The following is a 27,535-nucleotide window of genomic DNA, read 5'->3' on the forward strand; positions in this document are numbered from 1 at the left end:
AAGGTCGCTCAAATGAGGCACATCAAGTGTTTGAGGTTTCAGCTGCAGAGATCAGATACATGAGAAACGATGAAGCAAGCACAGGCAAGATTCATTGAAAGTACGTACTTGATGATAAGTAAATCTAGTATCTAGGTTACAACCTCTGGTCATTTCATCCATCCCTCTCCGCAACCTTCTCTACCCTACTTTTCAGCCTAGCATCGTCCCGGCTCAAATCTTTGTCCTTGATCAATACCATACTGATCAGAGTCGCGAACGCCGTCAAAGATGCATTGAGATAGAAGACATCCTTGAAGCCCTTCGTGTACCCTTGATTCAAGATGTAGGAAACACTGGCAGCAGAGAGGCCGATTTCCGACGTCGGTTTGGCGAGGTAGGAGGGGTCATCAATAATGGTCGAGATGAGCGACTCAGAGATAGAGAGGTCGTTCATGGCTTTACGCAGCGTGTTGTTGCTTCAAAAAAGGTAAATCGCATGGATGGTATGAACGGAAAACAAAATCAGAGTGAGGACGCACATCATGGTCGAGCCTATGGCCAAGGATAAGGTGCCCCCGAGGTTTCGTACAAACTAGAGAATGCGTGTTCAATACACATACTCACAAAGCAATAAGGAGACTACACTCGCGTTTCGGAACACAGTAACCACAGACATGTCCTTGCGCGGAACGCTAGCCTGAGCGGCGATTGTTGTCGGTTGCAAAGTCTTACAAGGCCAACAAGCAGTAAGGTAACATATCATGCAATTTCAGCTGAAAACGTACCTGTCCAGCGCCAATACCAGAAAGTAGCATAAACACGGCCATCGAACCCTGGTTTGATTTGTGGCTAATAGTCGAAATACAGCCGCACCCGACTGCCCATATTGCGAACCCCGAGTGAATCAAGCTCTAAGAAACGTCAACGACGTTCAACGTTAGTTACGAAGAAGACACACCTTGTATTTTCCCCTGCGACTGATCGTAATCCCCTTGTTGAAGGTGAGTGCTGATTTAAGATTATAGTACGTTAATAGTGGAGCCTTACCGAAGCGAAGCTGGCAACTAGTTGACCAACGAGAAGTGGGATGAGGAACATGCCTAACGAGGAATGCATTTTCAAACGTAACAGCTAGAAATTCGAGAATACACCTACCGGAATGAATTGGTTTATATGCGAGAACGACCTGAAAGAACTGCGGCAAGTAGTACAAAGACGAGAAGAAGACGAAGCCGCTTTGAAACGCCTCAGTACTGTGTGGTGCTATAAAGGAAGATCGCTGACTTCATAAACATCGTAATGTAAACCCCGCAAATTGTCGCGTGCTTGAAGATGTACACTGAAGCAAATACAGTTATGAGAATAGGTGCGACCAAGATTGAGGCATACGTACTAGGGACGATAGGAAGACGTGCACCTTTCCATTCCCAGACACAGAAGATGAACGCCAGAAGGAAACCCGAAAACAAAGGCGCCAGAATGACGGGTGACGACCACGGAAATGTGACACCGCCCTTCGTTAGATGTTAGTAATTTCCACGCAAACGATGCCGGAGAACGTACCCAAATCAATGGTAGCATGACGAGAGTGCAAGATGTCAACGTCAAAACAGTGCCTAGATAGTCAATAGACAAAAGCTTCCTGAGAGTTATTCAGCATCGGAGTCCCTAAAGTATCAACTCGTGGCCTACTTTCGAATACCACTTTGTACTGGTTTCAAGGGAAGAATGAATACTACAATCCCTGTGGCAACGAAAGAAACCGGAATGGTAATCCAAAAACACCACTACAGGCAATGTGGTTAGGCTCGGCGGACCTAAGGAAATAAGAGACCTACCCTCCAACCGATGCTCTGGGATAGAGCACCCCCGATGAGAGGGCCAACGGTGTATCCAATCGCGACGACTCCTTGAATAATACCTTGATATTTTCCCCTGCATGTGCATGAGAAAACAGTGCAGATGACAGTAACATTTACTCACCTATCCCTCAAGGTCACAATATCAGACACCACGATTTGCATCATACTGACGATGCCACCACCCCCAGCACCAGCAAATCCTCTACACACGATCAGCTGGATAATATTCTTCGAAAACCCTGCAACCAAGTTTCCGATCATGAATATCGACATGGCCATCGTCAACGCTGCCTTTCTCCCAAAAATATCGCTGAACCGTCCATACAGAGGCTGAAACGCTGTCGAAACCAGCATATACGCCGACGGCACCCACGAGATCACAGAACCCGCATGGAACGCGGTATTGATCGTGGCTAGAGACGTAGCTACACTGACAGAGTCGAGCGCAGTCACGAAAACACAAAGACCCAGCCCGAAAAATACCGCGACGACTTTCCTGAATGGGAGAACGTTGGTCTGGTCGGTTAGCTGAATTTGGGTCTTATCCTTCCTCGGCTGTGGAGTAGCTGAAGGAGTACCATCAGGGGAAACGGGGACCTCCGCGATAGTTCCTTCGCGCGAGAGTGTAGTGGGAGTCGCCATGAAAAGAGGTTGTGAAAAACGGGAAATCAGACTGAAGGCTTTATATCACCCGGCCTCATGTCGTTTCGAGAATGCGTTACCCGTGGATGCCATGAATAAATCGGATGATTCACCGACAACGCGGACGTCGTCGACCGAAACTTATTTTTGGTGCATCGTCTCGGCCAAAACTGTAGATCCGACACTAAATTGGGGGAATGGAAACACAGGGACGTCATTATCAGAGAGTAGCCTGCCGGTGGAGTCGTACTAAACTTGCTGCGCTAGCTGTAAACTGATATTATCCATGAGAAAGTTAAAACAATAGGGGTACAGTTCGTTTTCGAGCGTCAGGAAGTCGGCCCGAACCTTCCACCGGCCCCGAGAAATTTTACGTTTTGTCTTCTCCGCTATCAAAGTTGAGCGTAATCAATCGTAAAGTTTTATCGAAGTTTATTAACTTACACACTGCGGTGCCAATTCGAACTAATACCGAAGGTGCCTAGACGTGGCTGTCAGTGGATACGGATGCGACCTTCAGTAATACAACGCGTAAACGTAGCATCATCTGTTCCAAGGCAAGAAGGAAGGAACTAAAGCGAGTGATACGTTGAGCATCCACGAGTCAGCAGGCCTTTCAGCGTAGTTGGGCCGGTCTTCTGCAGGAATGGATGCGGGTTTCTATTCGGGTGAAATTCTAAACGACAATAAAAAGACCGACATTAAGCCATCGATACACGCGTGACAGCTTTTGTGACGCAACAGAGACCCTCATCTTCATCTGTGGGAGGGAGACGCGTAAAATCAGCTCTTTGGCGTGCGCCCCACCACCTTACGTCCACTGCGGAATCAATATTCAGTACTCAGTGCCAGACTGCCTTTAAAGAGAACGCAAACAGACCATCGTGATACATCGCAATCGACTACCATCTCCGCCGACCAAGAATACGAGGCACGACCGAAAATTTAACGATCCTCTTCGAACTGTCGTAAAAAAAGGAGATGGTTAGGAACCTCAGTTATTTCACCGCCTTGGTAGCCACTGGCCAACGAAATATCGATCCGAGCAGACAATAGAAGATGATCCCAGCACTGTAAGCTTGAAAAATCACGGGAAAAGGGTTAGTAGGAGGAGTGAGCACGCCTGAAGCCTGCCATGATGGCCTCAGTTCTTACAAGCTCTTACTGCAACCACACTGAAAGTAATATAGACCTTGATAGTTTTTCGAGCATACCACATAAGCGAAACTTGAGGGATAAATCTATGTTGGAGTTTAGGTGGTGGCGACTCGGAAAGAGGACGTGGTTGACTCGAAAGGCAGGTATATTCTGTCGTAGGTACGGAGACAGTGGGTGGTCGGAGTCAAGTTACGATAGGTACGAAAATGTCAAAGTAAAGTAAAATGGTAAATAGGTATAAATAAGATGTGGCGTTGAAGCCGTGAACTCAAACCTTCAATAATCTAGGATTTCTGATATCGATGAAAAAGAAATTGACAGGCAGATGGTGGTATGAGTTCACGCCTCGGATAATGGATTTTCCGCGGGGATTGTGAACTTCCATTTCGGGAAATCCCGCACCCGTCAGCGCGTCACGGTGGATCGGAGTGGATCGATCGCGAGGCAAGACAGCAAATCAACACCATAAGTCAGGCTGAGTGTCGCGAATTAGTAGTCAATAACGAAGGCGGTCTGACCTTCATACATTCGTTTTCTGTCCCCCTGCGAATCAATTGAGCATGTGTATAAGTACTAGTAGTACTGAGTGACTGCGCTTGCTTTGAGGCGTGCTGAGCCTAGCTACAGAGATTATATCGCTTGAAGCTGGTACCATTGCAGCTTGAAATAGCAGGACCTCTGATCTGGAATGCGAGAAGCAATATCCGGCGCCCGGGCCTAGTAGCTGAGCCGAGAAGTCGAACTAAGGCATAAGCATTCGAAGTATTATTGAGGAGGATTGAAAAGCGGATGTCGATGTCGATCTCTTCGAGGGATTCATTACTAGAAGTAAAAAGTAGAAAATTTGTTGGAGCTATAATAATATATTTTCTAAAAGTCGACTCAGACAGTTGTCAGACAGAGCACCATAGTGAAAGCACGAACCGCCGGCACGTCGTTGATCCGAGCATTTCCACGTGGGCTTCTCTACAACAATGGATATTCCGTTGCCGAAAGCTTGCGTGGATGGACGGCTGCAAATCTTGTGTCAAACATTTTTGCTTCCTTTCACTGCGCGTTCTCACCACCACCGTCGCTGACTGATATCTTGAGGATTAAAAATATCCTATGTTTTCATATATATACTTAACATTGCCAGCAGTTGTCTGTAGTACCCTAACCACTCCATCATGTCTCTCTTCCAACCTGCCAACGACCCTCCTACCAAGCTCGGTATCTATCGCGTCCTGTCCTCTCGCGCAGGTGTGAGGGTGTCTCCTTTGGCCCTCGGCGCCATGAGCATCGGTGACAAATGGGACGCGTTCGGTATGGGCTCGATGAATAAGGAGTCTAGCTTCAAGCTTCTGGACGCGTATTTTGATATGGGAGGAAACTACATCGATACTGCGAATAACTAGTAAGTCACTGGCCCATTCAAACCATTTCTATTCTAATCCCTACGTCGTACAGTCAAGATGAGACATCCGAACAATTCATTGGCGAATGGACAGAGAAGCGAGGAATACGGGATCAATTGATTATTGCGACGAAGGTACGTTCGATACCACCTAGCCTCGGTGTACTGCGTGCAAGGACTGATGGGAACCATTTGGCAGTACACTTCCCACTTCAAGCGTGGAAATGACGCTATCGCGCAGAAGGTCAACTACGTAGGCAACAGTACCAAGTCTATGCACCTCAGCGTCGAAGCGAGTCTCAAAAAACTCCGAACCTCGTACATCGATATTCTCTACCTTCATTGGTGGGACCTACGAGACATCAATCCCAGAAATCATGGACAGCCTTCACAACCTCGTCGCAGCGCGAAAGGTCCTCTACCTCGGGATCTCCGACACTCCCGCATGGGTTGTCTCCCAAGCCAACCAGTACGCCATTGATCACGGAAAGACACCCTTCGTCATCTACCAGGGTAAATGGAATATTTTGGACCGCTCGTTGGAGCGCGAGATCGTTCCCATGGCCAAGTCTCTGGGTATGGCGATCTCTCCATGGTGTGTAATTGCGGAAGGGAAGCTTCGGACGGACGCAGAGGAGCAGCAGCGTCGGGAGACGGGAGAGAAGGGACGTATGATGTTTGGAGATTGGCAACGTACCGAGGTTGAGGTGAAGGTTTGTAAGGCGTTGGAGAAGGTAGCAGCCGAGGTTGGCGTCGGGTCCAACATCAGGGCGGGTGAATCGGTAGCCATTTACTATGCCGAAGACTTCTGACAAGTATGGGTGCAGTTGCGATCGCGTACTTGATGCACAAAACACCTTACGTCTTCCCAATTCTCGGAGGCCGGAAAGTGGAACACCTCAAGGCGAACTTAGCGGCGCTGGATGTTTCGTTGTCTAAGGAGCAGATGGATTACTTGGATAGCGTTGTGCCTTTTGATCCTGGGTTCCCGACGACAATGATTGTGAGTTTAGTTTTATCCTCTTCTTTGGAATCCCCGTCTGATGGAGGATATAGGGCGACGGAAGCAATTACAATATCTTCCTCGCGTCGACTGCGAAGATGGCGAAGCTACCGGCTTTGCAACCTATCAAGCCTTGATCATCTGTTAATCAATTGTTGCTCTGAATGTTCCCGGTTTTCGTATAGCTATCCAAGATATACGTGTTTGTGCAACGAAATTCAATTATAGTGGCAGCAATCAAATTTATCCATAGGTTTCGTTACGTTCACTGTATTAACCATTGGATAGGATGTTACATCATAGTCTGGATGCATATCATGTAAATGTTACTCGAAACTTTGCCTTCCAGCCTGTAGACGTGATTATGAACTAAGTGTCAACTTTCGTGATAAAGCCCAGGAATTTGTGTACGTATCTTGATGAAGATTTCTGCTATCATCGTAAATTTCATGGAGTAGAGGCAACTAGTAGACGCAAGGGAGCATAACATCAGTTCATTGGCGTATACCCCACTCCTTAGGTCCACTATGGAATTTCTCGGAGTCAGAATACCTTGAAAGAGAACGAAAACGGACCATCCTGAAAGGAGGAGGTTAGAAAGCGACATTCGACAATGACCATGGTGACCACACCATGATACATCTCGAATCTAGTTACGCATTCAGTCGACACGAGGATGGAAGAATGCATGAATCTGATTACTTCTTATGCCTACGGGGTTGGATTCAAATTATACAAGTGCACATCTCATTATACAAAAATGCCGAAAGCATTCATTAGCCATAAGAGTCACATTTGATCAAGGTCTGATAGGTTGGAGACCAGGCTGCTTTGCCATCTTCGCAACTGACGCGAGGAGGAAACTATAGCTCGTCCCATCACCCTACATCCTTCATCAGAAAAAAATTCCCAGAGAAAAAGGGTAGAACAAAACGCACAATGATCGTCGTAGGGAACCCGGGATCAAAAGGCATGGCTCCGTCCAAGTATTCAATCTGCTCCTTCGATAACGAAATATCCAGCGCTTTTACGTTCGCCTCGAGCTGTTCTACTTTTCGACCTCCGATGATTGGGAAAACATAGGGTGTTTTCTGCATCACATATGCAATCGCGACTGAAACCCGGATTTCAGAGATCTGCCGCATAAAATCGAGGGTGATTCCAACTCACCCGCCGTAATGTTGGACCCTGCACCAACCTCGACTGCTACCTTCTCCAATGCCTTACAGACTTTCACTTCTTCCTCTGTACGCTCCCAGGATGGACCAAATACAGTGCGTCCATTCTCCCCCGTCTCCCTCCGACGTTGTTCCTCCTCGTCCGTCCGTAACTTCCCGCCTCCCAGTACGGCCCATGGGCAGAGTGCCAAGCCCAATAATTTGGCCATGGGGATGATGTCGCGCTCAAAGGAGCGATCCAAGATACTCCATCTACCTTGGTACACGACGAATGGCGTCTTGCCGTGATCAGTAGCGTACTGATTCGCTTGAGATACGATCCATGCGGGGGTATCGGAGATACCGAGGTAGAGGACCTTTCGCGCTGCGACGAGGTTGTGAAGGCTGTCCATGATTTCTGGAATCGATGTCTCGTAGTCCCACCAGTGAACGTATAGGATGTCGATGTACGACGTTCGGAGTTTTTTAAGGCTCGCTTCCACGCTGATATGCATAGACTTGGTACTGTTACCTACGTAGTTAACCTTCTGCGCGATAGAGTCATCTCCACGCTTGAAGTGGGAAGTGTACTGTCAAATGGGCCCCATTAGTCCTTGCACGCAGTACACCGAGGCTAGGTGGTATCGAACGTACCTTCGTCGCGATAATCAACTGATCCCGTATTCCTCGCTTCTCCGCCCATTCGCCAATGAACTGTTCGGATGTCTCTGCCTGGCTGTAGAACATGGGACTTAGGACAGGAGTGGTGTGAATCGACCAGTTACTTACTAGCCATTCGCAGTGTCGATGAAGTTTCCGCCCATATCAAAATACGCGTCCAGTAGCTTGAAACTAGACTCCTTATTCATCGAACCCATACCAAAGGCCTCCCATTTATCACCGATGCTCATAGCGCCGAGAGCTAGAGGTGAGACCCTCACCCCTGCACGAGAGGATAGGATGCGATAGATACCGAGCTTGGAAGGAGGATCGCTGGCAGCTTGGAAGAGAGACATGATGGGGTGGTTATGACATTAAGGTAGCTGCAGGCCGTGTTATATGAGAAAAACCAACGCGCATTTGTAAGCTTAGGCATCAGTCAGCAACGGTGGTGGTGAGAATGTGCGGGTAGGGGAAGTAATATATTTGTAGCCGTCCGTCCGACGCGTAATGTTTCGGCTTGGAAATGATGGTATACTAGGTGGCCATTTGCATTAGCCAATATGTAACTTGTCAGGCCCCCTTGTAAGCTGTTGTCCACGTTATCAGGTCCACAAGATATCGTGATCAGAAAGGGAGTTGCTACAAAATCGCTGATTCGTCTTAAATCTGAGAACTTTTCGAACTGTGACAAGATACGTACCTGAGGCCCTTGGTTGCATTTTATGAGATTTCTTCTAGTGATTCATTTCTCTTGATAGTGAAAGTTCACGAACTTTGCCCAGGTGGAAGGCAACTGCTGTCAACTAGTACTAGGCTGTTGGAGGTCGAAGTTAACGGAAGGAACTGTCGGGACGGTATCCGGAGCCCGGGCCGAGATATCAGAAAAGAGTTTTCTCAAGTTCGGCTTTTGCCGGGCTCACCCTCGCTATTCCAAGCTCTTTCGACCGTCTTGCTTTGTTCTCCTCTCCTCTCTCAAATGGCCAAGAAGAAAGCCCCAGCAGGCACGAAGGCAACTGCAAAAGCTGCAAAAAAGGCCAAAGCAGCCCAAAAAGTCGAGCGCAAGGAGAAGAAAAAAGTTTCAAAATCCAAGGATGAAGTCGAGGAGGACGATGACGACCTCGAAGGGATACTCGAAAGGGTATTTCTTCTTCCTCTCGACATTTCTCAAGATCAATGATTATACCGCTCTTAGTAGATGCAGCGGGAATGGGAAGAAGCTCATACTGTGACCGAGGAACTCGTCGAGGGACCACCCAGTCGACGTGTAAACGCGACGCTGACCGCGTGTCCAAACGGGAATCATCTTTGGTGCATTGGAGGCGAATTTTTTAGCGACGATGGGAAAGCAGTACGTGCCGCAGGCCTTGTTGTTTTCGTTTGGCTGATGCATCCTTCACAGTACTTTGTAGGTTGCTACACCGGTGTCTGATCCCTTCATCTGACATGTCCTAGTACAACGATGTCTTTCGCTATTCGCCCGAGAAGGTGTGTCGACAGGCGGAAAATTTTTCTGCACCACACACTGACTGGATTGTAGGATGAATGGCGGAGGTTTGTATCGAAAATTTGTCCTGGACCTAGGTCGGCACATGCTGTGGTAGCGTCGCCTTCAAGTGGCGGAAAGATATTCCTATTTGGTCGGTGATCCAGATCTTCTTTTTCTCCATGTTTTCATTCGCAGTATCAATAGGCGGCGAATTCTCCTCCTTGCACCAAAACACGTTCCACCATTACCGCGATTTCTGGTGCTTCGATATAACGACTCATTCGTGGGACAGGATTGACACCAAGATTCGGCCAAGCGCGCGTTCCGGACATAGGTCACTAATATCGTTGCCGTCTCGACATTTCTCTGATTTCATGCTAGGATGGCCATTTGGAAACAATATATTGTCCTCTTTGGTGGATTTTACGACCCAGGCGTAACAAGTACGTCCAGCTGTATGAATCGTGGATCTCACCCACTAACTCGGTAGTAGCTCGATATCTGAACGATCTTTGGCTCTTCGACACGCAAGAGTACAAGTGGCGGCAAGTAGAGTTCAAGGATACGGAACCACGTCCTTCGTACGTGAACGGTGTCTTCATGTCTTTGTCTTGTCTTAATGTTAACCCGTTTATACAGAGCAAGAAGTGGCTTTTCTTTTCTTTCGACACCTGATGGAATCGTTCTACATGGTGAGTAATACCCGTGGGTCGAATATTCCATATCCTGACACATTCGTACAGGCGGCTACTGCAAAGAGTACGTTAAAGGAAAGCGCCCGATCGGTATCATGCTCGAAGATACCTGGTTTCTCAAGTAAACTATCTCATGGTCAACGTGTCTTCTTACTTATCAAGATCCCAGAATGTGGCTCGAAATGCCGGCAGGAAGGAAAATCGACGGCAGACCCCTTGAAACTCAAATGGGAACGCCGGAAGAGACCTTCGACGGCCTATGCTCCATCGCTACGTTCAGGATGTACTATGGCGGCGTGGGCTCCGAGAAACACGGGAGTGATGTTTGGGGGAGTGACAGATGAGGACACATCGGAGGAGACGCTTCGAGAGTGTATTCTGGAACGATCTGTAAGTACTAATGAATGTGTTTCGGTCGCCTTTGCTGATGTTTCTGTACAGGAACGGCTACCAGTGGACGGGGAAGGGGAAGTGGGTGTCGATGACGTTAAAGCGACCTAAGAAGGCTGGAGGGACTAAGAAGAAGAAACCAACGAAGAAAGAGGACGACGGCGACGACGACACGATGGTAAGGACCCTCATCCTTCGCTTGCTAGATACCTTGTTGATGGCGACATTGCAGGAAACGGATGCCCTTTCTCAGGATGCCGAGGTGGACCCCGATGATCCTAGCCAGACGCTTCCTCTACCTCGGTATAATGCCATGCTTGCTGTTTTGCGCAACACACTCTATTTGTAAGAGTTGTGCCTTTCCACTATTGTCCCTCCAATTGTTTCCGCACGAAGGCAATCAGACAGAAACGGTTCGCCGAACTGAAAAAGTTTCCTCAGATAGATTTCCGTCAGCCTGAAATCAGTGTTTGGCAGGGAGAATCCAGTTTCTGACCTGACGGAAACTGTATATGGAAACTTTTTCAGTGCCGCTATATGTTTCCTTTGTGCGGAAACTTAGGCATGACAGGAGTGTTCTGCTGTGTGGGCGTAATTGATCAACAAGCACAGATATGGTGGCATATTCGAAAAAGGCTCGCGCGAGTATACACTCGACGACTTTTATTCGCTGCAGCTCGACAAGATGGACCGATATGTGTGCTTGAAAGAAAGCGGAGTCGTCATAGTTGAGGGTGACGACGAGAGCAGTAGCGATAGTGAGGATGATGATGGAGACGACGACGACGACGAAGATGGTCATGACGAGACTATGATTGGAGATGACGAGGCAGCCACCTTTGATAAAGAACCCGACGAAATTGCCATGCTCAAAGAAGTTGAGGAAGTTCCGGAGACACAAGCTGAGAAGGTTTGTCACGTCATTTTCAGAGCTACATTACCTTTCTGAAGGAGGTCCTTAGGATGCTTTGCGCGCTCAGGCAACGACTTTCATGGGTGTCGCACGGGATAATACACGTTCTGCCGAAGATGTTATCAGTACGCCGTTACCCGGAGAGACGCTTGCCATGTTCTACTCTCGGTCCCGTGCGTCTCTTCCATTAAGTATAACCGTTTACGCGCTGACGCGTTTATAGGGGAATACTGGGCACAGAAGGCCCACGCGACGAGTGACAGCCGAGGGAAGCAACTCCGTCGGGATGGATTTACGCGTGCTAAAGAGCGATATGGTACGTATGATCCTCTGTTCTACTTGACGGGGCTAAGAAGTCGCATTTTCGCAGCGGAATATAAGCCTATCCTCCAAGAAGTGGAGAAGATCTTGGCCGAGGCTGGGTTGGATGAAGAAGAAATGAGAAAAGGAGCTGCGGTGGGGCCAGGGAGTGGTGGCGGGCAGAGTCGAAACCGCCGTTAAGACTGAAGCGCTGGCTTATGCTTGAAAAGCGGAGACGAAGAGGTAGCACGAGTATCGATCGAAGTTGGTTTTCGACGGGCATGGATGCTGCAAGAAATGATGGATCATTGGATCGGACATACCAGAGACTCCTCAGATAGAAAGTATCGGAAGACCTTAGAGATCCAACACTGCTGCGCTGGTTATACTTCGCCAAGATAAGGTCACGAGTCGGATTGACGTTATCGATATGTATCTGTTTACCTACGCCATCTGACCAAATCGTTTTCTATTACCTTACTTCACTACCTCTCTTTCCTCAACTGCCATAGTGACTAACACACCTCCAGAGGACACCGACGAGGGAACCAAAGTCGAACCCACATCACAGAACCGTGACACTGCTTTGAATGCTATGTTCGACCAGTACGAGAGGTACGCGACCTCAGGCGTCCGTTTCGCGTTCAACGGCGTCAAAGCTTATATCTACCTAGGGCCTATCTACCAGACAAAGTCAGATCCGTTGAAATCGATCTAGAAGGCAGACAAAAAGTAGAATTCGTGTCCCTGCTCGCGAGGATGTTGCTAGGTGAATCTGCTGACGGAAAGGGTACGGTGGCCTTGGACACAGCGAAATCCGACGCCGACCAGCTCTTTGACGAGATGCTTGAAGATGCTGTCAATTTCTGCAATTCTAGTCTTCCGACGTCAGCAAAGACCTTGCCTGAACTCTCACCATCAGAGATTTCCCTAGAGACCAAGCCCAAGACGCAGACCTCGACCCGGTCGGAGACGTCGGAAACAATGAGATCGCATCTCAAGGACTTGTACGTCATAATTTATCTTTTCAATGTGTATACTGACACCTCTCAGTTTCCAGGCAAAGTCCAGGAAGCAGCGCTGCCTCCCGATCTCGGCCGTCATAAATACCATTATGGTTGAGTATGATGGGCATCTTTTTGGCCGGCTACCATGCTTAAACGACTACCACCGAATCATTGTCATTCCAAATGATCCCCTGGTCATCGAATCAATGCAACTCCGTAAGGACTCACCGGCAGCGAAGCGCAAGCCCGATAACATCATCGTCCAACTATCTCACCTCCTCAAGCTCGATGATATGTGCAAAGATTCCGATTATCGATCCTGGGTACAGTTGGTTGAGACCGAGTCTGAGAAATGCAAGTGGGCACAGAAAGGCACCGACAAAAAGACAAGTTGGCTAGACGTTCATTGTTCCATCGAATTGGACGCGCTCAGAGTCATCGAAAGTGCGCTGCTTGATCAGCCTATGTCCAAGGACCAGGTGTTGGGCGGCAGTACGTTCCTCATTCAATTTACGACTTTGATATGTTCTGATATTCTACTTCCAGCTTCTTCGACTCCTACATCTGATGTTCTACAGTCTAGTGACACGAAGAGCGAAGTTAAACGTCAATTAGCCAGTCAACCTTCGAGTTCTTCCACTGGAGCTGCTTCTTCCCGCAGCTGTGAGAAGAAACGTAATCATGCAGATGTGGAGGAGTCACAAACGGAAACGACGTCCTCACACAAGAAGCGCAAGACATCTGATCCCGATCCACCTCGCTTTCCCGCAGAGATTCAGTGCGCGTATTATGCCATCGAGCATCTTTGAGCGGCATGGAATGTCACCCATAGCATCGTTCTTCTACTTGAAGGTTGTGATTCCTCATCCTTACGCCCTCATCAAGCTGACATGAAATCTATAGATAATATGCTCAGTCTTCGCTGGTACGATACCGAGGGCTGCATCATGACACAATCTATTGACATCATCGGACAACTTCCACTGTTTGTGGTGATGGTCATTATTCTTCAACGGTTTGATGCTGTGATGTGGGGATTCTCTGACATCCAGATATCTCAAACGACAGAGAACGGACCAGTCTCCTTCTGCCTCGAGTCCGACAAAGCCAAAGGAACGCGTTTCCAACTTGTGGGACGCCGAACATTTGGGGCAGATGTACGGTCGTCCGATGTGGCTACCTCCCATGTTCTTGACGGCTCCGGGCAGTCGATCATTCCTCAAGGACCCCACGATGCATCATCCAATGCTCCCATTACCACCTCGGCACCGCCCAGTCCTAGTTCCATCCCCAACGCCTCGAATACTCCTCAAACCACATCGCCGAGTTTTCCAGTGCGACAACAAAGCTCCCAGAACACTCTCTCCGACCTTCCAGGTTCGACTAGGAAATCACACCCTTTATTCTTCAAGGCAGCATGGCCGGAGAATTCCCAAGATAGGGAACCTCAGATTATCGCAGAGGCTATTTCTAGGGCGAATCAATATCTTGGAGAATTCAGGGCATACGTCCTTGAGCACGTTCCGACGGTCGTTAGCTGGCAAGAGGTCAAGTTTACATCGACTGCCATCATTCGTCAACTCCTCTGTCTCCCTGTTGAGCGCTCACGCACCCTGCTCTGGATGGTCTGTCACAAACTATACTCTATCGAGAAATGTAATGGACGGGATTTCTGGAAGGGATTCTGGGAGCTCATCCGTTGTACGTTGTATTGTTTTCACATTATTCTTTCCTGACAACATGCTTATTACAGGCCACTATCTGCTCTGGTGCATTGGTGTAGCACATGGCGACATCAGTAACAATAATTTGATGTACGATGTGGTTGTTGGGAAGGGCATCTTGAATGACTTTGACCTAGCTGCACTTATGAATCCTGGAGACGTATCACCACAGAAAAAAGGCTGGGAGTGGACGGGGACGCAACCGTTCATGGCGCTGGAATTGCTGAAGAGGGCCAACGGTTCGGTTAAGCGGAGGTATTGGCATGACCTTGAATCGTTTGCCTGGTGCCTCCTCTGGTGTGCAACGAATGAGTCATTCGCCAACAAGGCAATTTATGGGTCAACCACAGACGCCCTTCATTACAAAAGAGGGTTGGCTTTTGATGTTCGGGAGCAAACCGCTAAGCCGGGTTTTGAAGGAATATGGCCTTGCATTGTGGACTGGATTTGCACCTGGGTCTGGCGAAACGTTAGATATCTGCCAGAGGTTGAGGATACCGCCATGCTTGTGAGGGAGTTTGCGGAAATTGTCGGCAGATACGAGCAAGCAATTCCATTGGATGACCCACAGTTGAAGTGGGTAGACTTTCAAGTTCCTCTGCAGGCGCCGTCATCATCAACGGACGCGAACACGGGGGGTGTCACTGTGTCGTATGCATCGTAGTAATTATTATCAGGGCATTTTGGAATGGCATTGACTTGCATTATACCTTCCCTTTTTACGCACGGAAATTGTCAACCATTGCTCTCAGCTTTGGGAATAGTCGCGATGCTTTAGGTCTACATGAATCTTCAAGCACTTCAGGCAAATTTGGTAAGATAGGTCATTCATTCAGTTGCTAGTATGCAGACAATCAAGATTTAATAGGCTGCAATGCTGGCAGTTTCGCCATCTTTGAGGTCGATGCAAGAAATGGGTTATACCTCGATCCGTTACCCTACGTCCTTAATGAGACCGACAGAAAAAAGAGGAAAAGAGAGTAGCTCACGATCATCGTCGTAGGGAACCCGGGATCAAAAGGCACGACACCCTTCAAATACTCGACCTGCTCCTTCGACAATAATATATCCAGCGCCTCTATATTCGCCTCGATGTGCTCCACCTTCCGACCTCCAATGATCGGGAATACATACGGTGCTTTCTGCATCACGTATGCAATAGCGACTACCCAAGGACCTGTTAGAAAATATCACGACGCAGAATAAATAGCTCCACGTACCAGCCGTCATGCTCTTGGCACCAATTTCAGCTGCGACCTTCTCTAAGGCCCTGGAAACCTTGGCCTCCACCTCAGTACGCTCCCAAGCTGGCAGGCCCGTGATATTCCTTCCTTTCTCCCCACTCTCCTTCCTCCTCTGTTCTTCCGCGTCGGACCGTAGCTTCCCTTGCCCAAGTACACCCCATGGAGCGAGCGCCAAACCCAGAGACTTGGCCATGGGTATGATCTCCCACTCGAACGAACGATCCAGGATGCCCCATCTGCCCTGCCAGTAGACGACGAACGGCGTCTTACCATGGTCCATGGCATACTGGTTGGCTTGCGAAACGACCCATGCGGGGGTGTCAGAGATCTCGAGGTAGAGAACCTTCCGCCCCGCGACGAGGCTGTGCAGGTTATCCATGACTTCTGGAATCGACGTCTCGTAATCCCACCAGTGCACGTAGAGGATGTCGATGTATGTTGTTCGGAGTTTCTTGAGACTCGCTTTCACGCTGATATGCATAGAATTGGTGCTATTCCCTACGTAGTTCACTTTTTGGGCAATGTCACTGTTGTTGAGCTGGTAATTTGAGGCAGTGTACTAGGTGTAGTTTGTGGATTTAATTGTAGGAAACTAGAGGCAGGAAATGATTTACCTTGGTAGCAATGACAAGCTGGTGACGGGTCTCTTATCCCTCGTTTCTCTGTCCATTCACCAATGAACTCTTCAGAGGACTGATCTTGGCTAAAGCATCGTTTATAAGACCTTGATAGAAGATGACAAATTGGCAACTTACTATGTGTTCGCGGTATCAATAAAGATCCCGCCCATATCGAAATACGCGTCTAGGAGCTGGAAACTGGACTCCTTGTTCATCGCTCCCATACCATGCACTGCCCATTTATCACCGATACTCATGGCGCCGAGGGTCAGCGGGGAGACCCTCACTCCTGCGCGTGAAAACAAAACACGGTATATGCCGAGCTTAATGGGAGGATCATCAGCGAGTTTGAAGAGAGACATCGAGGCTGAGGAGAACGGGGAGATATCGTTACAGGCCAATATACACGACACCCATCAGTAAGCACTGGCGTTGACGGGGAACATATCTACGCAATGCATCGGCAACGCGATATGTAAGTCGTAATGGGCCAACACGCCAAGGGAAAGGTATCGGCACGAACTTTGCGGCATATAAATCATCATATTTGACTCATTCAATTATGCTCGCACGTTTTAGAAGACCGCTTCGCGTGAAGACTGGTGCGTAAACACGACCGTTCTGTGATAGAGCAAAAATGGACATTGAAAGCGCAAGTAATACATACATAAAAAATATACTTTACAATCATCAGGTTGTTTCACTAGGCTCATCGACATCAGATCGAAACCACGTTTCTTCAGATTTTTTGATTTCCTCCTCTACCCAGTCTGCCAGGACTTCGTTGTGTGTCTCACAGCATTCCCGTAGAGGATAACTCACTTGCAGATCATTAATGTATAACACTGTGACGTCCTTTGCACTGATGTGACAGTTAGTGAGGGCAAAGTCAATGAAGACTGGCGTTCCAGAAGGATCAGGAGTGAGGATGATATTTGTCTCATCGAGCTGACAGTAGGCAACGCCTAGCTTGTTGATAGAGTGGATGCCAGCTATCGCCTTTTTAAACTGTACGGTGATAAGCATTCTACCGCTAGCTCCGGTCGAGATAAACTCACAATTCTCTTGGTATCCTCCACGTACTCGGCTTCTCTGTCTCCCAGATCTTCGGGCTTTGCGTGTTTTCGCTCGGAGAGCCAATCCTTGAGACTCTTCCCTTCGATATACTCCATAACGAGAACATCAGAGTCTTCACCATTCGGCATCATAACCTACGTGAGAAGTCAGTACTGAAGTGGAACGATTGAAGGAAGTGAAGTAACCGGGTACAAGCCATAAAAGTATGGTATTGTTGTCCCTTCCAATGACTTGAGCTCCCCATACGCTTTCTCCTCGCTGGTAGACACGACCCATGGTCTGAGATAATCGTAGATTTCATAGTGATATTCAATGTCTGGCAGAGGTAGCAGAGAAGGCTGGACGATCTTTAAAACGACCTTACCCAGGCTTTGGGTCGGGTCCTCTGGGGAAATAACGTCTGCGATCCAAATTTGGGAGAGTTGTTTATCATGTCGATATGGAACGATGGCATAAGTTAATATAACTCTGTAGGACCCTCCATTAACGGCGAATAGGGGAAGGGGGCGGGGAGAGTCGCCGGATCCCGGTGGATGGGGGTCAAAGTCGATGGGGAATGAGCAGCCTTCGCGCAAGGGGTTCCTGAACGCCTTTTCACGGCGCTCCACAAGTTCCTCGTAATAGGTACGTAGAGTGTCCTGGTCGACGAGGTCAATCTCGCTGTCGGCCATTTCTGAGATAATTGCGGTAGTGGCAGAGGTCTGACATCACCATGAGACAGACTCCATAAAAGTCACGGGCGGGGTCTTATCCGCATACGCGAACCGCTAGACTGGGCATGGATAAGCATTTGACTCTCAACCTTGACAGAAAAGAAAACTTACCACACTCTCGGTCTCTTCCACGTACTCGGCTTCTCTGTCTCCTAGATCTTCAGGTTTTGCGTGCTTGTGTTGCTTTGAGAGCCAATCCCAGAGACTCTTGCCTTCGACATACTCCACGGTGAGAACATCAGCCTCTTCTTCATTCTCCATGATAACCTTTGCACAGAGTAGAAGGTCAGTATTCTAATAAACGAACAAAGGAGGCGAAATATTGACCGTATGTATGTCATAACAGTATGGTACCGTCGTCCCCTGTAGCGACTTGAGCTCCTCCTCATACGCTTCCTCCTCGCTCATAGACACTTCCCACGTTCTAATATACTCATCGAAATCACGAGAATATCTGATGTCTGGAAAGACAGCAGGGGAGGTTGAACCATCTTTAAAACCATCTTCCCTAGGCTTCGAGCTGGGACTGCCCGGGAACGAACGTCTGTCATCCAAACTTGAGAATTGCTTGTCATGTCGGAATGGAAGAATGCTATAGGACAGTTTAAGGTTGTAGGACTTTTCGTCAACGGCAAATGGTGGAAGGGGCCGGGAGAGAGACGCCTCAGAACGGTGGATGAGGTCAGATTCGATAGTAATTGAGCCGCCTCTGTGTTAAGGGCTCCCGAACGCGTTTTCACGATGCTTCAAAGTAGCACCATAATCATCACCCCAAATTCGACGAATAAGCGTCAACTCGCTAGATCAAAAATCCATTACAATATGGATAATTAATTTTGAGTCCAGTCTTTGCATGCAGAATATTCAAGAGAACCCGCGCCCAAGCCTTCCATCTGTAGCTCGGAGAGCTTGAGACTTTTCTAAACAGCCCCGAAGAGTATGGCATAGAAGGGTGCCCGAGTCAGGGAAACCAACCGGGCACCATCCCTATGGTCCCGTAATAAGCACATCTTGACTCCACCATTGATACGTGATGTTAAAGGAGTCCGAGGATCACCGTCGTAGTGCGCTAGCCATAATCGAGGCTGAGGAAGAGACGGCGAGAAAGGATGGCAGCCACGATATACAGCTCGGCACTGATGCTCGAGAGCCATTTTGTGTACTCAGGCTGTTGTACGACGGGAGATGAAGAAGATAACCCAACCTAACCAGCAAGTCAATGAGGGGGACGAAAAGAACATCCGCTTGTTCTACGTACAATAATCAACAAGGCATCGACAGCGTCGAGATCAACACCCGGCACGTCTTGTTCGAAAAATGCCGTTTCGCGCAAGTATGTTCGCCAAAGATCTTGGTGATCTTCCAGAGACGCTTTCGCGTGCCCTGGTCCTACCCGGCCTGTTTACCATGAGTTTGACACAGTGACTGAACGGATGGCACTCGCCTTCTGGTAGTCCGAAACGCGAACTACCACCATACTGCGCGTCTTCTTGGGGTATTTCTTCAGAATTGAAGAGCTGTACATCATGACTAGGCGTCGCCATGATAAGAGTCAATGAATGAGCCGGATTTGCGGATTTTCTTCCATAGCGAAGCCCTTAAGTAGCATCGATCCAACAGCTGGCGTACTGCCTATCGAATACAACCGAATCCATGGCACTGTCCGGGAACTAAATTAATGCCTTTTACGAGCATGCAAGCGGTACTGCATTCGAGAGGCGGTGATGATGGTGAGAAAGAAAACAACAAAATGCTTGCCTAAGCAACTTCTCTTGTTCAGTAACCATACCATCCTGTGTCCAATATACAGCTCGTACATGTGCAGTACGGGCTCTGTTTAGCTTCTTTCTCAGGGAAACGAAAGTTATCTTTAGGCCAATTCACAGCAATTTTGATAGCCGAACAATACAAAAAATCAGATAAATTAAAATTCATATCCTCAATAAACTAATTCTCCATCCCATATTTCTCCTTCATATTCCGTGTCAACGAGCGAAGCATGGCCACGGTGACTAAAGACGGCTCAGGACTTGCGAGACCGATATTGAACTGGCAGGGGATGGCGATGTACGACCATTGACCATGGGGGCTGGGCTGGGCGTGGGGCTGCGTTCGGAATGTATAGAAGATGATGACCCTGACATTGACAGCCTCCTACGCTTACTGCAATAGCAAACCAGTCAGAAATACTACCGGCAATGATCTTGAAAGGCGACATACCTGCCGCTTTCGCTCGTCTCAGTCGAGACACTGCGGCGCTTGGGTGAGCGACGAACGCTCATCGCCATAGCCTGAGTGAGCTGAGCCTGATATCTCTCAACTGCAGCTCGGAATTGCTCTGTCGCAGGTCCAATGTCGGCTTTGAGAATGAACACCTGCGTCTTGGGTGGACTTTGTATCCACAAGGCGATGAACCAACGAGCGGATATGGTCAAGGAAAGGTGAGGGAAGGGAACCCTGTGGGATGTAATCAGTCTCTTCCCTAGCATAACCAGACGATATAGCGAACCTCTGCCCAAGTCGCGCTGCGTTTGCAGGTCAAGAGTGATAGGGCCGGTCGCGATATCAATATCGATACCAGCCAACCACGACAACGCATTGTCAAACGCCGTTCTGAAACAGGGTAAGAACAAGATCTTGCGACGAGCGTTCCACGTACTCGCTATCGATGACATTCTGGGGTTCAAAAGAAGGTATCTTGTCCTCGACGTCGATCCGTAGTAGCTTCGCAGAATCTCGGACGATCAATCGCATAAGATCCACGACGACCTTCAAAAAGCGCCCATATAAGACCCAATTGACTGGAACGGATGGATAAGTTTTCAACCGAAGACCATTTAAGACGAAAGACGTACAAGAACCGCGCGTGGAGCAATTGTCAAGCCATTCTTGCATGAAAGGTTCCAGGATGTTCTCAAACAGCCTCAAAACACCTATGGCAATCCTCCGTGAGCACCCAGATGATTAAAAGCATCAAGGTGAAATACAGCACCTTTCACCGTCAATCCCTTCACAAGGCGGACCCTCGAGATCAAAGTTCAGTGCACCAATAGATTCCTGCAAACTTGAAATCAAGATCTTTGGTCGTGCTCGCTAATGGAAAGAATCTCGAAACTGCCAACTGTCCCTTCCGTAGCAAGTTTCTGAACCTTTTTCGAGAAAAACAATCAGCACAACCATGCCAGACAAGGTATCGACTGAGAAGCCTACCATATCTGCAAACTCCGACGCCGGCTGAGCGTTCTCCTTCTTCTGCCCACCATATAACCAACAACGAAGGTACATAATGCCGATTCTCCGGTAGCGACTTTATGATATCCCTCAATCGGGAGCAATCGTCCAAGAGTCGGTATTTCCTGATCATGCGTAGATGAGTTCACCAAACTAATCCCTCGAAAACGGTATCACCAACCTTTCTAGATCATCCGCGATGCCCTCCAAAGGTGTACACTCAAAAATGATGACACCAGGCGACAGCCGAAGCCGACTGAGGCCCAGAAGGCCTCAAGGGTATCGAAAACACGTTCTCCCCCATCCATCGCCCCGACGCAGGCGCGTCAAACTTGCGTTCCAACCATATCGCCGTGGGATCACTATCTGGATTCAGTGATAACCAAATCTGCCACTCCGACGGTGACAGCTGCAACTTGACATGATCTCGAATGAGCTGTAGAAATGATCCTTGAGCCCACCGCCGCTGATGCTCTTCGTGGTTCTGGGGGAGGAGAGAACACAATGAGTAACGGTGTTGGATCCTCGACGGAAAACGAGATTAACCTCCTTGAAGCGCCGGGCTAGCTCCTCGTCGGTTTGTGGACGATGATACTCGCTGTTGACGCGTCGGCGAACACGTTTCCGGGCGACAGACCCGTGCGTGCCGTTGGGTAATAACCGGCGCTTTCGCTCGCTGCTTGGCGAAGCCTGACCTTGTTTGCGTATCTTCTCCCTGTATGCATCACTAGACCGGCAGGCCTTCCGCCACGCGATCTGTTCAACGCTACGCTCTTTCCAGCAACCAAAAGTGTCCCGAACCAGCAAGCCCCGGGCAGTCAAAACGAACGGCTCGTTCCAGCATGTCTTCCTTCGTTTGTTTGTCAAGATCCTCGGAAGACGCTTTGCCTTTGCCTTTGGATTTGAGAGGGCTGATAGCTTCGAATGGATTCGTGTTATCGGCGGCCCTTGGAGTATCATCAAACGAAAAGTTGCGGATCGATGCAGGTCTTGACGTAGTAGGAGAAGTGATGATCAGCGGACTAAGCTCTCCAGTTGCAGGGGGTATCGATGTCTTCAATGACCCCTTGAAGAAGTCGCGCAAAGGATTCGCAGACGAGGCTGTCGTTGGTGTCGAAGGAAGAGATATAGGCTGCTTCCTGGGTAGAGGAGGAGGGACGGTAGGCGACGGCATGGAAGGTTCACTAGCCGATGGTGAGAATGAGTCAGTAACAATCGGGGGCTGCGTAGAGGGCTTCGGCAGGGACGGAGGTGTGAAAGAGTTTGAAGTAAATGCAGAGGCCTGTGTGTTGATAGGAGGGGTATAGGGTTTTGAAATGAACGGTGACGGTGCAGGAGATGAGAATGATGGTGTACTGCTCATGCCGTTCCCGAATGTCGAGGCGAAATTCCCCGCTGGCGAACCTTGAGGTGTAAATGACGGCGCCGCCGGATTCAGAGTCCGAGAAGGAGAGCTCTGGAGAGGCTTTGGTGTGCTTGAGAAAATCGACGGCTGCCCTGATCCGAAAGGAGCAGACGAGGAGGTAGGAAATGAGGGAGGCTGAGGTTGACTCCCTGATGTACTTGGAAATCCGTTCGGTGCCTGAAGCACTGGATGAAAACCCGCCGAAGGGTGATGAAGCGGGAGGCGTTAAGCCATTTACAAGACCTTCTGTAGGCCGAACCGGTTGGCCAAACGGACTCGGCGAGCCAGAGGAGGGGAATTGTAGAGTGGGTTGATTAGAGAAGCCATTTGTTGATGATGGTAAAGAAGATGATGTCGGGAACTGGGGGTTAGACGAAGTTGATGTCGAAGTAGGGAACGCAGCGTGTGTAGACTCCGAAGTTGGAAACGCTGTTGTACCACCAAAGACACCAAAAGTGCTGGGCGTGGATTTAATGTTCGCGAACGCTGACTTCACGGGAGGCTGTGTAGCAGGGGACGCGGAGCCAAAAGGAGAGGATTGGAGAAGAGGGAAAGGAGCCGTTGTTGTAGCTGATGCTGCCGGAGCTTCCTCAGCCACCTCTTCGCTCTCATCATCGAGTTCCTCCTCATCGTAAGCCTCTTCTTCTGCACTAGCTTCTTCAACTACTTCAGATGAAGAAGTCTGTTCAGGCTCGTCCGATCCTCCGTAGTTCCCATAGATGATATCCTGGTCAGTCAAACCCTCCCGGAGATCTTCTATCCCCTCAATCGTGTCCTTTCCAAACAAATACTCGAACAGGCATGCCATGAGATAGGTGAATATCTTGTTCCCGTTCTCTCTGACAGCCTGAGCAAGCTCGCCAAAGATCTCCATGCACTTCTCATCTGCGACGAGTTTGGACGTTCTTCCTATGGGCGCGCTCGCTCGCCGCACTTCCTCGCGGAAACTGTGAAGCAAGGATGAAGATCCGATTCGAAGCAACATCGGGTGTGACCACGATTTGGTCTGCTCTTTTCTCTCGGATGAGAAATAGGCGATGATAGACACGAAACTTCGAGTTCCGTCGGGGACCTATACTTGTCTATGAGGTCCTCGTATGCTTCCTTCAAGCTCGTGAGCGCTAAAGGAGTCTTCAATGAAGGATGCCAAGTATCAGAGAGAATTCACCGACTGTTGGATAGAAGTAAAGCTTCTGTCTGCAGATCGAGAGTCTTGATGTCTCTGCCCAAGTGCAAAGATAATATATGGAAACGAGCGCAGCGGTCGTGACATAGGATGGAACGAGCATCAGCGATCCGCTGCAGGGAAAAATCGTTCCGTACTGCCCGTGACCGGTCCGAGATGAACATCTGGGTCGCCAAAAATCCTTCTCTGGGCATAAGTTCAAGGAATAAGTAGTCCAGTGTTTTCTCGAGCACTGGTCCTGGACGTATTTCGTTCGGAAGTGCCCTGTCTCCACTGCCTCGTTCGTAGTATTTCACCGCACGCCTGAGGTCGACGTAATTTGTTCCTGGAACCTAGAAAATCTTCAGCAAGCCGTCACCTGCAGCGAATAACGACGTACCATTTCAAATTTTGAAAGAAGTTTCTCTCTATCGCGCCTGACACTTTGTACAAGCGGACACATTTGCTGGCAGGTCCCAACGAGATCAATGGCATCGCTCAAAGACTTCGCCACGCCCGGCGCATCGACCAGACCGTCGCGGATATTCCGTTCAAGTTCTCGTTGACGCTCTATTTTCAGCTGGAAGAAGACAAGTGAAGCGGGTACTGGGCGAGGCACCTAGTCACGCACCATATTCCAATACTCTAGACGTTCAGCATCGGTCTTCAACGTCATATACTCGAGGCCAGGAATGTCGTCGGTGTCGTACGGGTCGGCAAAGCCATTAAAGTCCCATTTGTCCTCCTCTTCAGTATGAGGCTGCTCCGCTGCTCCTGTCTCTGCCTCTGCCTCTGCCTCTGATCCCTCGGTGTTTTGCTCTTCGCCACCACCGTCGATGTGGGGAGCACGATAGGTTGCATTAGCATACTTCTTCGGGCCACCTCGAGCCCCACGCGTCCCTCGTCCACCTCTCGCACCTCCTCCACGGGTCCATCGTTGGTTGTCAGGCGTGCTAGCACGACTTGACTGAGTAGAGCTTCCTCCTGCCACCCAGGTTTTGTTGTGGCCTCCTCTTCGTCCCAAAGCTGCTCCTCGTAATCGTGGCATGCCACGAGAATTTTCGACCTCCATTAAGGTCTGTGGGGATAACAGAAGGGAAGAATTCAAAAAGACGACAACAAGAAAGTAGAATGGATGAAAGGAGAAGTTTAAAGTTTGTATTCTGTTTGACTGTGGCATTGAGCGTTGGGTTCGGTCCGCATTACCGGTCATCTGCAGTGTTTCCCACCGACCATCATCCCGTTGCTTTCGAGGACATTTTCTTGCCTACTACCCCTTTCCTTCGGAGCCTTTACAGGCAAATATTCTGTTTCTATATTTTGAATTATCTTAACCGCTGGCAGATACTACAACATTCTTCCAGCGACCATCCAGATTGACTATGGATTCCACTCAGTGCCAATGTGATGATCTCTGTGCCGCCCTTTTGGCCGCCTGTTGTGGATTATGTGCCGGGGCATGTCTCGATTTTGCATCTCTTCGTGAGTTTGTTCCGCAGGGATATTGCTAATTTTTAGAGCGCTGCCTCTAGGCCATGATTTTACGGAGAATCTTTGCATATGTCGAAGTCCTTCTAAAAGTGGGAGTATAGATGATGTAGATGAGAGGGAACCTTTACTATCTTCAAACCAACAGCCCTCGCCTCATCCACCGATGCGTGCAAGCGGGGACTAGTAGGCTTTTAGGGTCAGGTGTCGACGTGCGTTCGAATTCATCTCCTACATGATCCACTCAAATCGTTCTGTTTCTACAGTTGTATCATATATCACTCTAGGTGCACATTACAACTATCTATCGCTTTGCTAAATTATATTTTTCCATTTAAATTGACAACGCCTTGTTTCCAATGAGCAAGGTCACCGGCGACACTCTCAGAGTCTATAGTCTACCACACCGGGAGCCCTCATCGCCCATACTTTGCCGCACCCAGCTTCCAGGTCACCGTGATCATCCAATATCTTCATAGGCTCTCCATCAGGCGACGTCGGGTTTTTAAATTTAATGCTCGGCCGCTGTCACAGAAGGAATTCAGTTCTCTTCGACGTGAAAACAGAACCATCACTCACGAATCCCAAAGCCAAATGTATCGCAGGAAGGTCGGGCTTGTACGTCTCCAGTTCTGCCTTCTCATCCTTCATGAGTTTCTGTATGTTTCTGAGAACGATCTGGGCTTGGGCGATGGCGGGCCGAGCGGCTTTGTGCGCTCCAGTATCTGCTACATCTCCGATAGAAAACACATGCGGGTACTTGGGGTCTACAATCTGCAACGTAGGCTTCACCTTGACATATTTGGTTTCCGGATCTACTGATGACGGTGACAGCGACAATAGGGGATCGCTCAAGGGGAACGGTAGATCCTGTACAAGGGATCTGAGGAGCAGTTAATAAAGTGTTATCCGTTCAAAAAAAATCTGAATTATACATACCACCAAATCGGTCTTCACTTCCCTTCCGTCAGCAAGGGTGATTGAAAACTCGGTTCATCATTCTGGAACCAATCCGGAATACCCTTGATTCTCTGTCCGAGGATAGTTTCGATCCCTGCGGCCTTGAACCTCTCCATGACGATATCATGCAAGGCATGATGGAAGCGGTTCATCACCAGCGGGCGGGAATGGATGAGCTGTGACCTTCTTCGACGGATATTGGTCTTTGATATCGAAGGCGACCTCTGCATTCTTCTCAGTCATGACATTTACTACGTCCTTCAAGAAGTATCACTCACGAACGCCGTACGCGCCACCTCCAATCACAACGATGTTCGACGCGCTCTTTACCTTCTCCTGGATCACCTTGGATTCTCTTCGTCTCCTGTCGCCTTTTTCGTACGCTACCGGTGCACCAGGGCGTCCAGTAGCCCGTGACAAACACGAGATATTCATAAGGAATGGACGTTCCGTTGTCTAGAACAACTTCATTCGGAAGGATCTTCTCAGCTGTAGCACGTACCATGGTCGTAGATCCGGCCGGGCTGGCATGGAACGCGTTGGTGAAAGGAATGAACGCCTTAGTGCTCGAATCCGGGAACGACTCCCTATGCGAGGATAGGCAAAAAGGTGCTACATGGTCCCAGTTAGCAATCTCAAGAGGCAGAACTGTCATGAACTTGCCTGGAAATGAGAGTTCTTTTCAATGACGATAGTATTATGCGTTTCATGAATGGCAGGACCAAGCAAATCAGGCCATTTTCATTCCTTCGGATAGTCAGCTCTGGGGAAATTTTTCGAAGGAGCTAAACTCACCAACATAACTCCCTCCTATAACAACCACATTGGGTTCTCTGGGTAGCGGACGTCGACATCTGTCGGAAGGGTATAGATCGAGTCAAATTTCGTATGGAGGACGCCAGGATGGCTAATATGGCGAATGTGCGGGCGGTCGCGTTCCTTTTATACGATCGCGTTGGAAAAGTATGACTAAGGTCGCTTGCGTACTGTGGCGTACAGGAGTTTATCAGATTAGACAGCATCACCGTTTTTCCGACATCTTATCTCATCTTCAGGCCTGCAATAAATGCCTCATTCCGAACTGATCGCTGGACAGGGTACGTGGCCCTCCGGCAACGCGAGACTGTGATTGGCGCCCCCATTGCAGAGGTTACGAATGCTCGGCCGAAATGTACGATATACCGCGTGTAGCTTATAAATAACATATTGACGTGTCATGTACGCGTAGAGCGCGTGAACAGTGTAAGGGTCAAG

At 48.9% G+C, this 27,535-nt stretch overlaps 11 protein-coding genes across 11 annotated transcripts; 5 read left to right on the forward strand and 6 right to left on the reverse strand.

Annotated features, from left to right (window-relative positions):
• Positions 1-67: 67 nt before the first annotated feature.
• EV420DRAFT_788125 (major facilitator superfamily domain-containing protein) lies at positions 68-2,567 on the reverse strand. Its single transcript, XM_060483464.1, has 13 exons — positions 1,966-2,567; positions 1,821-1,917; positions 1,675-1,769; positions 1,546-1,624; positions 1,376-1,496; positions 1,267-1,321; positions 1,138-1,217; positions 1,030-1,082; positions 939-973; positions 768-891; positions 632-709; positions 522-574; positions 68-458 (listed from the first exon to the last, which is right to left on the reverse strand). Exons 1-13 carry the CDS (start codon positions 2,484-2,486, stop codon positions 155-157), a joined length of 1,695 nt encoding a protein of 564 aa, XP_060326740.1. The 5' UTR covers positions 2,487-2,567; the 3' UTR covers positions 68-154.
• Positions 2,568-4,813: 2,246 nt separating this feature from the next.
• On the forward strand, positions 4,814-6,552 carry EV420DRAFT_1750742 (NADP-dependent oxidoreductase domain-containing protein; the record flags this gene model as incomplete). The annotated part of the gene is made up of 7 exons (XM_060480337.1): positions 4,814-5,040; positions 5,094-5,175; positions 5,240-5,385; positions 5,426-5,814; positions 5,868-6,043; positions 6,097-6,401; positions 6,459-6,552. 6 exons carry the CDS (start codon positions 4,814-4,816, stop codon positions 6,178-6,180), a joined length of 1,104 nt encoding a protein of 367 aa, XP_060326741.1. The 3' UTR covers positions 6,181-6,401; positions 6,459-6,552.
• Positions 6,553-6,729: 177 nt separating this feature from the next.
• On the reverse strand, positions 6,730-8,216 carry EV420DRAFT_1312882 (NADP-dependent oxidoreductase domain-containing protein; the record flags this gene model as incomplete). The annotated part of the gene is made up of 5 exons (XM_060468603.1): positions 6,730-6,926; positions 6,982-7,157; positions 7,214-7,790; positions 7,855-7,936; positions 7,990-8,216. The coding sequence occupies 5 exons, from the start codon at positions 8,214-8,216 to the stop codon at positions 6,843-6,845; spliced, it is 1,146 nt and encodes a 381-aa protein (XP_060326742.1). The 3' UTR covers positions 6,730-6,842.
• A 623-nt stretch (positions 8,217-8,839) lies between these two features.
• Positions 8,840-11,848, forward strand: EV420DRAFT_1708539 (galactose oxidase; the record flags this gene model as incomplete). The annotated part of the gene is made up of 16 exons (XM_060479572.1): positions 8,840-9,001; positions 9,059-9,211; positions 9,263-9,268; positions 9,316-9,348; positions 9,401-9,500; positions 9,554-9,683; positions 9,731-9,792; positions 9,843-9,930; positions 9,989-10,041; positions 10,093-10,134; positions 10,214-10,415; positions 10,486-10,779; positions 11,047-11,344; positions 11,397-11,520; positions 11,571-11,663; positions 11,718-11,848. The coding sequence occupies 16 exons, from the start codon at positions 8,840-8,842 to the stop codon at positions 11,846-11,848; spliced, it is 1,971 nt and encodes a 656-aa protein (XP_060326743.1).
• A 269-nt stretch (positions 11,849-12,117) lies between these two features.
• Positions 12,118-13,662, forward strand: EV420DRAFT_788270 (uncharacterized protein). The gene is made up of 5 exons (XM_060483466.1): positions 12,118-12,262; positions 12,322-12,654; positions 12,701-13,146; positions 13,201-13,506; positions 13,558-13,662. The coding sequence occupies exons 1-4, from the start codon at positions 12,243-12,245 to the stop codon at positions 13,461-13,463; spliced, it is 1,062 nt and encodes a 353-aa protein (XP_060326744.1). The 5' UTR covers positions 12,118-12,242; the 3' UTR covers positions 13,464-13,506; positions 13,558-13,662.
• On the forward strand, positions 13,464-15,042 carry EV420DRAFT_1275397 (uncharacterized protein; the record flags this gene model as incomplete). The annotated part of the gene is made up of 4 exons (XM_060467899.1): positions 13,464-13,506; positions 13,558-13,816; positions 13,937-14,355; positions 14,408-15,042. Coding segments are annotated over 4 exons (1,356 nt in total), but the record flags the coding sequence as incomplete, so codon positions are not given.
• A 190-nt stretch (positions 15,043-15,232) lies between these two features.
• EV420DRAFT_1708553 (Aldo/keto reductase) lies at positions 15,233-16,772 on the reverse strand (the record flags this gene model as incomplete). The annotated part of the gene is made up of 5 exons (XM_060479573.1): positions 16,378-16,772; positions 16,183-16,325; positions 15,599-16,132; positions 15,368-15,543; positions 15,233-15,316 (listed from the first exon to the last, which is right to left on the reverse strand). Exons 1-5 carry the CDS (start codon positions 16,602-16,604, stop codon positions 15,233-15,235), a joined length of 1,164 nt encoding a protein of 387 aa, XP_060326746.1. The 5' UTR covers positions 16,605-16,772.
• A 51-nt stretch (positions 16,773-16,823) lies between these two features.
• Positions 16,824-18,349, reverse strand: EV420DRAFT_788263 (uncharacterized protein). Its single transcript, XM_060483465.1, has 4 exons — positions 18,144-18,349; positions 17,505-18,091; positions 17,301-17,453; positions 16,824-17,250 (listed from the first exon to the last, which is right to left on the reverse strand). Exons 2-4 carry the CDS (start codon positions 17,988-17,990, stop codon positions 16,933-16,935), a joined length of 957 nt encoding a protein of 318 aa, XP_060326747.1. The 5' UTR covers positions 17,991-18,091; positions 18,144-18,349; the 3' UTR covers positions 16,824-16,932.
• A 1,630-nt stretch (positions 18,350-19,979) lies between these two features.
• Positions 19,980-23,799, reverse strand: EV420DRAFT_1750746 (uncharacterized protein; the record flags this gene model as incomplete). The annotated part of the gene is made up of 12 exons (XM_060480338.1): positions 23,747-23,799; positions 22,668-23,615; positions 22,093-22,447; positions 21,810-22,019; positions 21,556-21,747; positions 21,445-21,482; positions 21,243-21,388; positions 20,888-20,965; positions 20,692-20,833; positions 20,253-20,645; positions 20,197-20,221; positions 19,980-20,138 (listed from the first exon to the last, which is right to left on the reverse strand). Exons 2-12 carry the CDS (start codon positions 23,540-23,542, stop codon positions 19,980-19,982), a joined length of 2,613 nt encoding a protein of 870 aa, XP_060326748.1. The 5' UTR covers positions 23,543-23,615; positions 23,747-23,799.
• A 1,256-nt stretch (positions 23,800-25,055) lies between these two features.
• Positions 25,056-25,699, forward strand: EV420DRAFT_788428 (uncharacterized protein). Its single transcript, XM_060483467.1, has 4 exons — positions 25,056-25,131; positions 25,198-25,315; positions 25,366-25,533; positions 25,588-25,699. Exons 2-3 carry the CDS (start codon positions 25,216-25,218, stop codon positions 25,506-25,508), a joined length of 243 nt encoding a protein of 80 aa, XP_060326749.1. The 5' UTR covers positions 25,056-25,131; positions 25,198-25,215; the 3' UTR covers positions 25,509-25,533; positions 25,588-25,699.
• Positions 25,700-25,705: 6 nt separating this feature from the next.
• On the reverse strand, positions 25,706-26,936 carry EV420DRAFT_1647064 (FAD/NAD-P-binding domain-containing protein; the record flags this gene model as incomplete). Its single annotated transcript, XM_060477997.1, has 5 exons — positions 25,706-25,846; positions 25,901-26,204; positions 26,279-26,505; positions 26,564-26,737; positions 26,784-26,936. 5 exons carry the CDS (start codon positions 26,934-26,936, stop codon positions 25,706-25,708), a joined length of 999 nt encoding a protein of 332 aa, XP_060326750.1.
• Positions 26,937-27,535: the final 599 nt, after the last annotated feature.

The sequence above is a fragment of the Desarmillaria tabescens genome (genome assembly GCF_030435595.1).
Source record: "Desarmillaria tabescens strain CCBAS 213 chromosome Unknown EV420scaffold_39, whole genome shotgun sequence".
Taxonomy (NCBI): domain Eukaryota; kingdom Fungi; phylum Basidiomycota; class Agaricomycetes; order Agaricales; family Physalacriaceae; genus Desarmillaria; species Desarmillaria tabescens.

Coding starts and splice junctions, on each gene's coding strand:
- EV420DRAFT_788125 (XM_060483464.1), bottom strand. CDS start 2,486: ATGGCGACTCCCACTACACTCTCGCGCGAAGGAACTATCGCGGAGGTC. Junction 892..938: donor CGCAGGGGAAAATACAAGGT/GTGTCTTCTTCG, acceptor CGTTTCTTAGAG/CTTGATTCACTCGGGGTTCG. Junction 459..521: donor GCCATAGGCTCGACCATGAT/GTGCGTCCTCAC, acceptor CCTTTTTTGAAG/CAACAACACGCTGCGTAAAG.
- EV420DRAFT_788270 (XM_060483466.1), top strand. CDS start 12,243: ATGTTCGACCAGTACGAGAG. Junction 12,263..12,321: donor ATGTTCGACCAGTACGAGAG/GTACGCGACCTC, acceptor ATATCTACCTAG/GGCCTATCTACCAGACAAAG. Junction 12,655..12,700: donor AGATCGCATCTCAAGGACTT/GTACGTCATAAT, acceptor GACACCTCTCAG/TTTCCAGGCAAAGTCCAGGA.
- EV420DRAFT_788263 (XM_060483465.1), bottom strand. CDS start 17,990: ATGGCCGACAGCGAGATTGACCTCGTCGACCAGGACACTCTACGTACC. Junction 17,454..17,504: donor ACTTTTATGGCTTGTACCCG/GTTACTTCACTT, acceptor CTTCTCACGTAG/GTTATGATGCCGAATGGTGA. Junction 17,251..17,300: donor TGGAGGATACCAAGAGAATT/GTGAGTTTATCT, acceptor ATCACCGTACAG/TTTAAAAAGGCGATAGCTGG.
- EV420DRAFT_788428 (XM_060483467.1), top strand. CDS start 25,216: ATGGATTCCACTCAGTGCCAATGTGATGATCTCTGTGCCGCCCTTTTG. Junction 25,316..25,365: donor TCTCGATTTTGCATCTCTTC/GTGAGTTTGTTC, acceptor CGCTGCCTCTAG/GCCATGATTTTACGGAGAAT.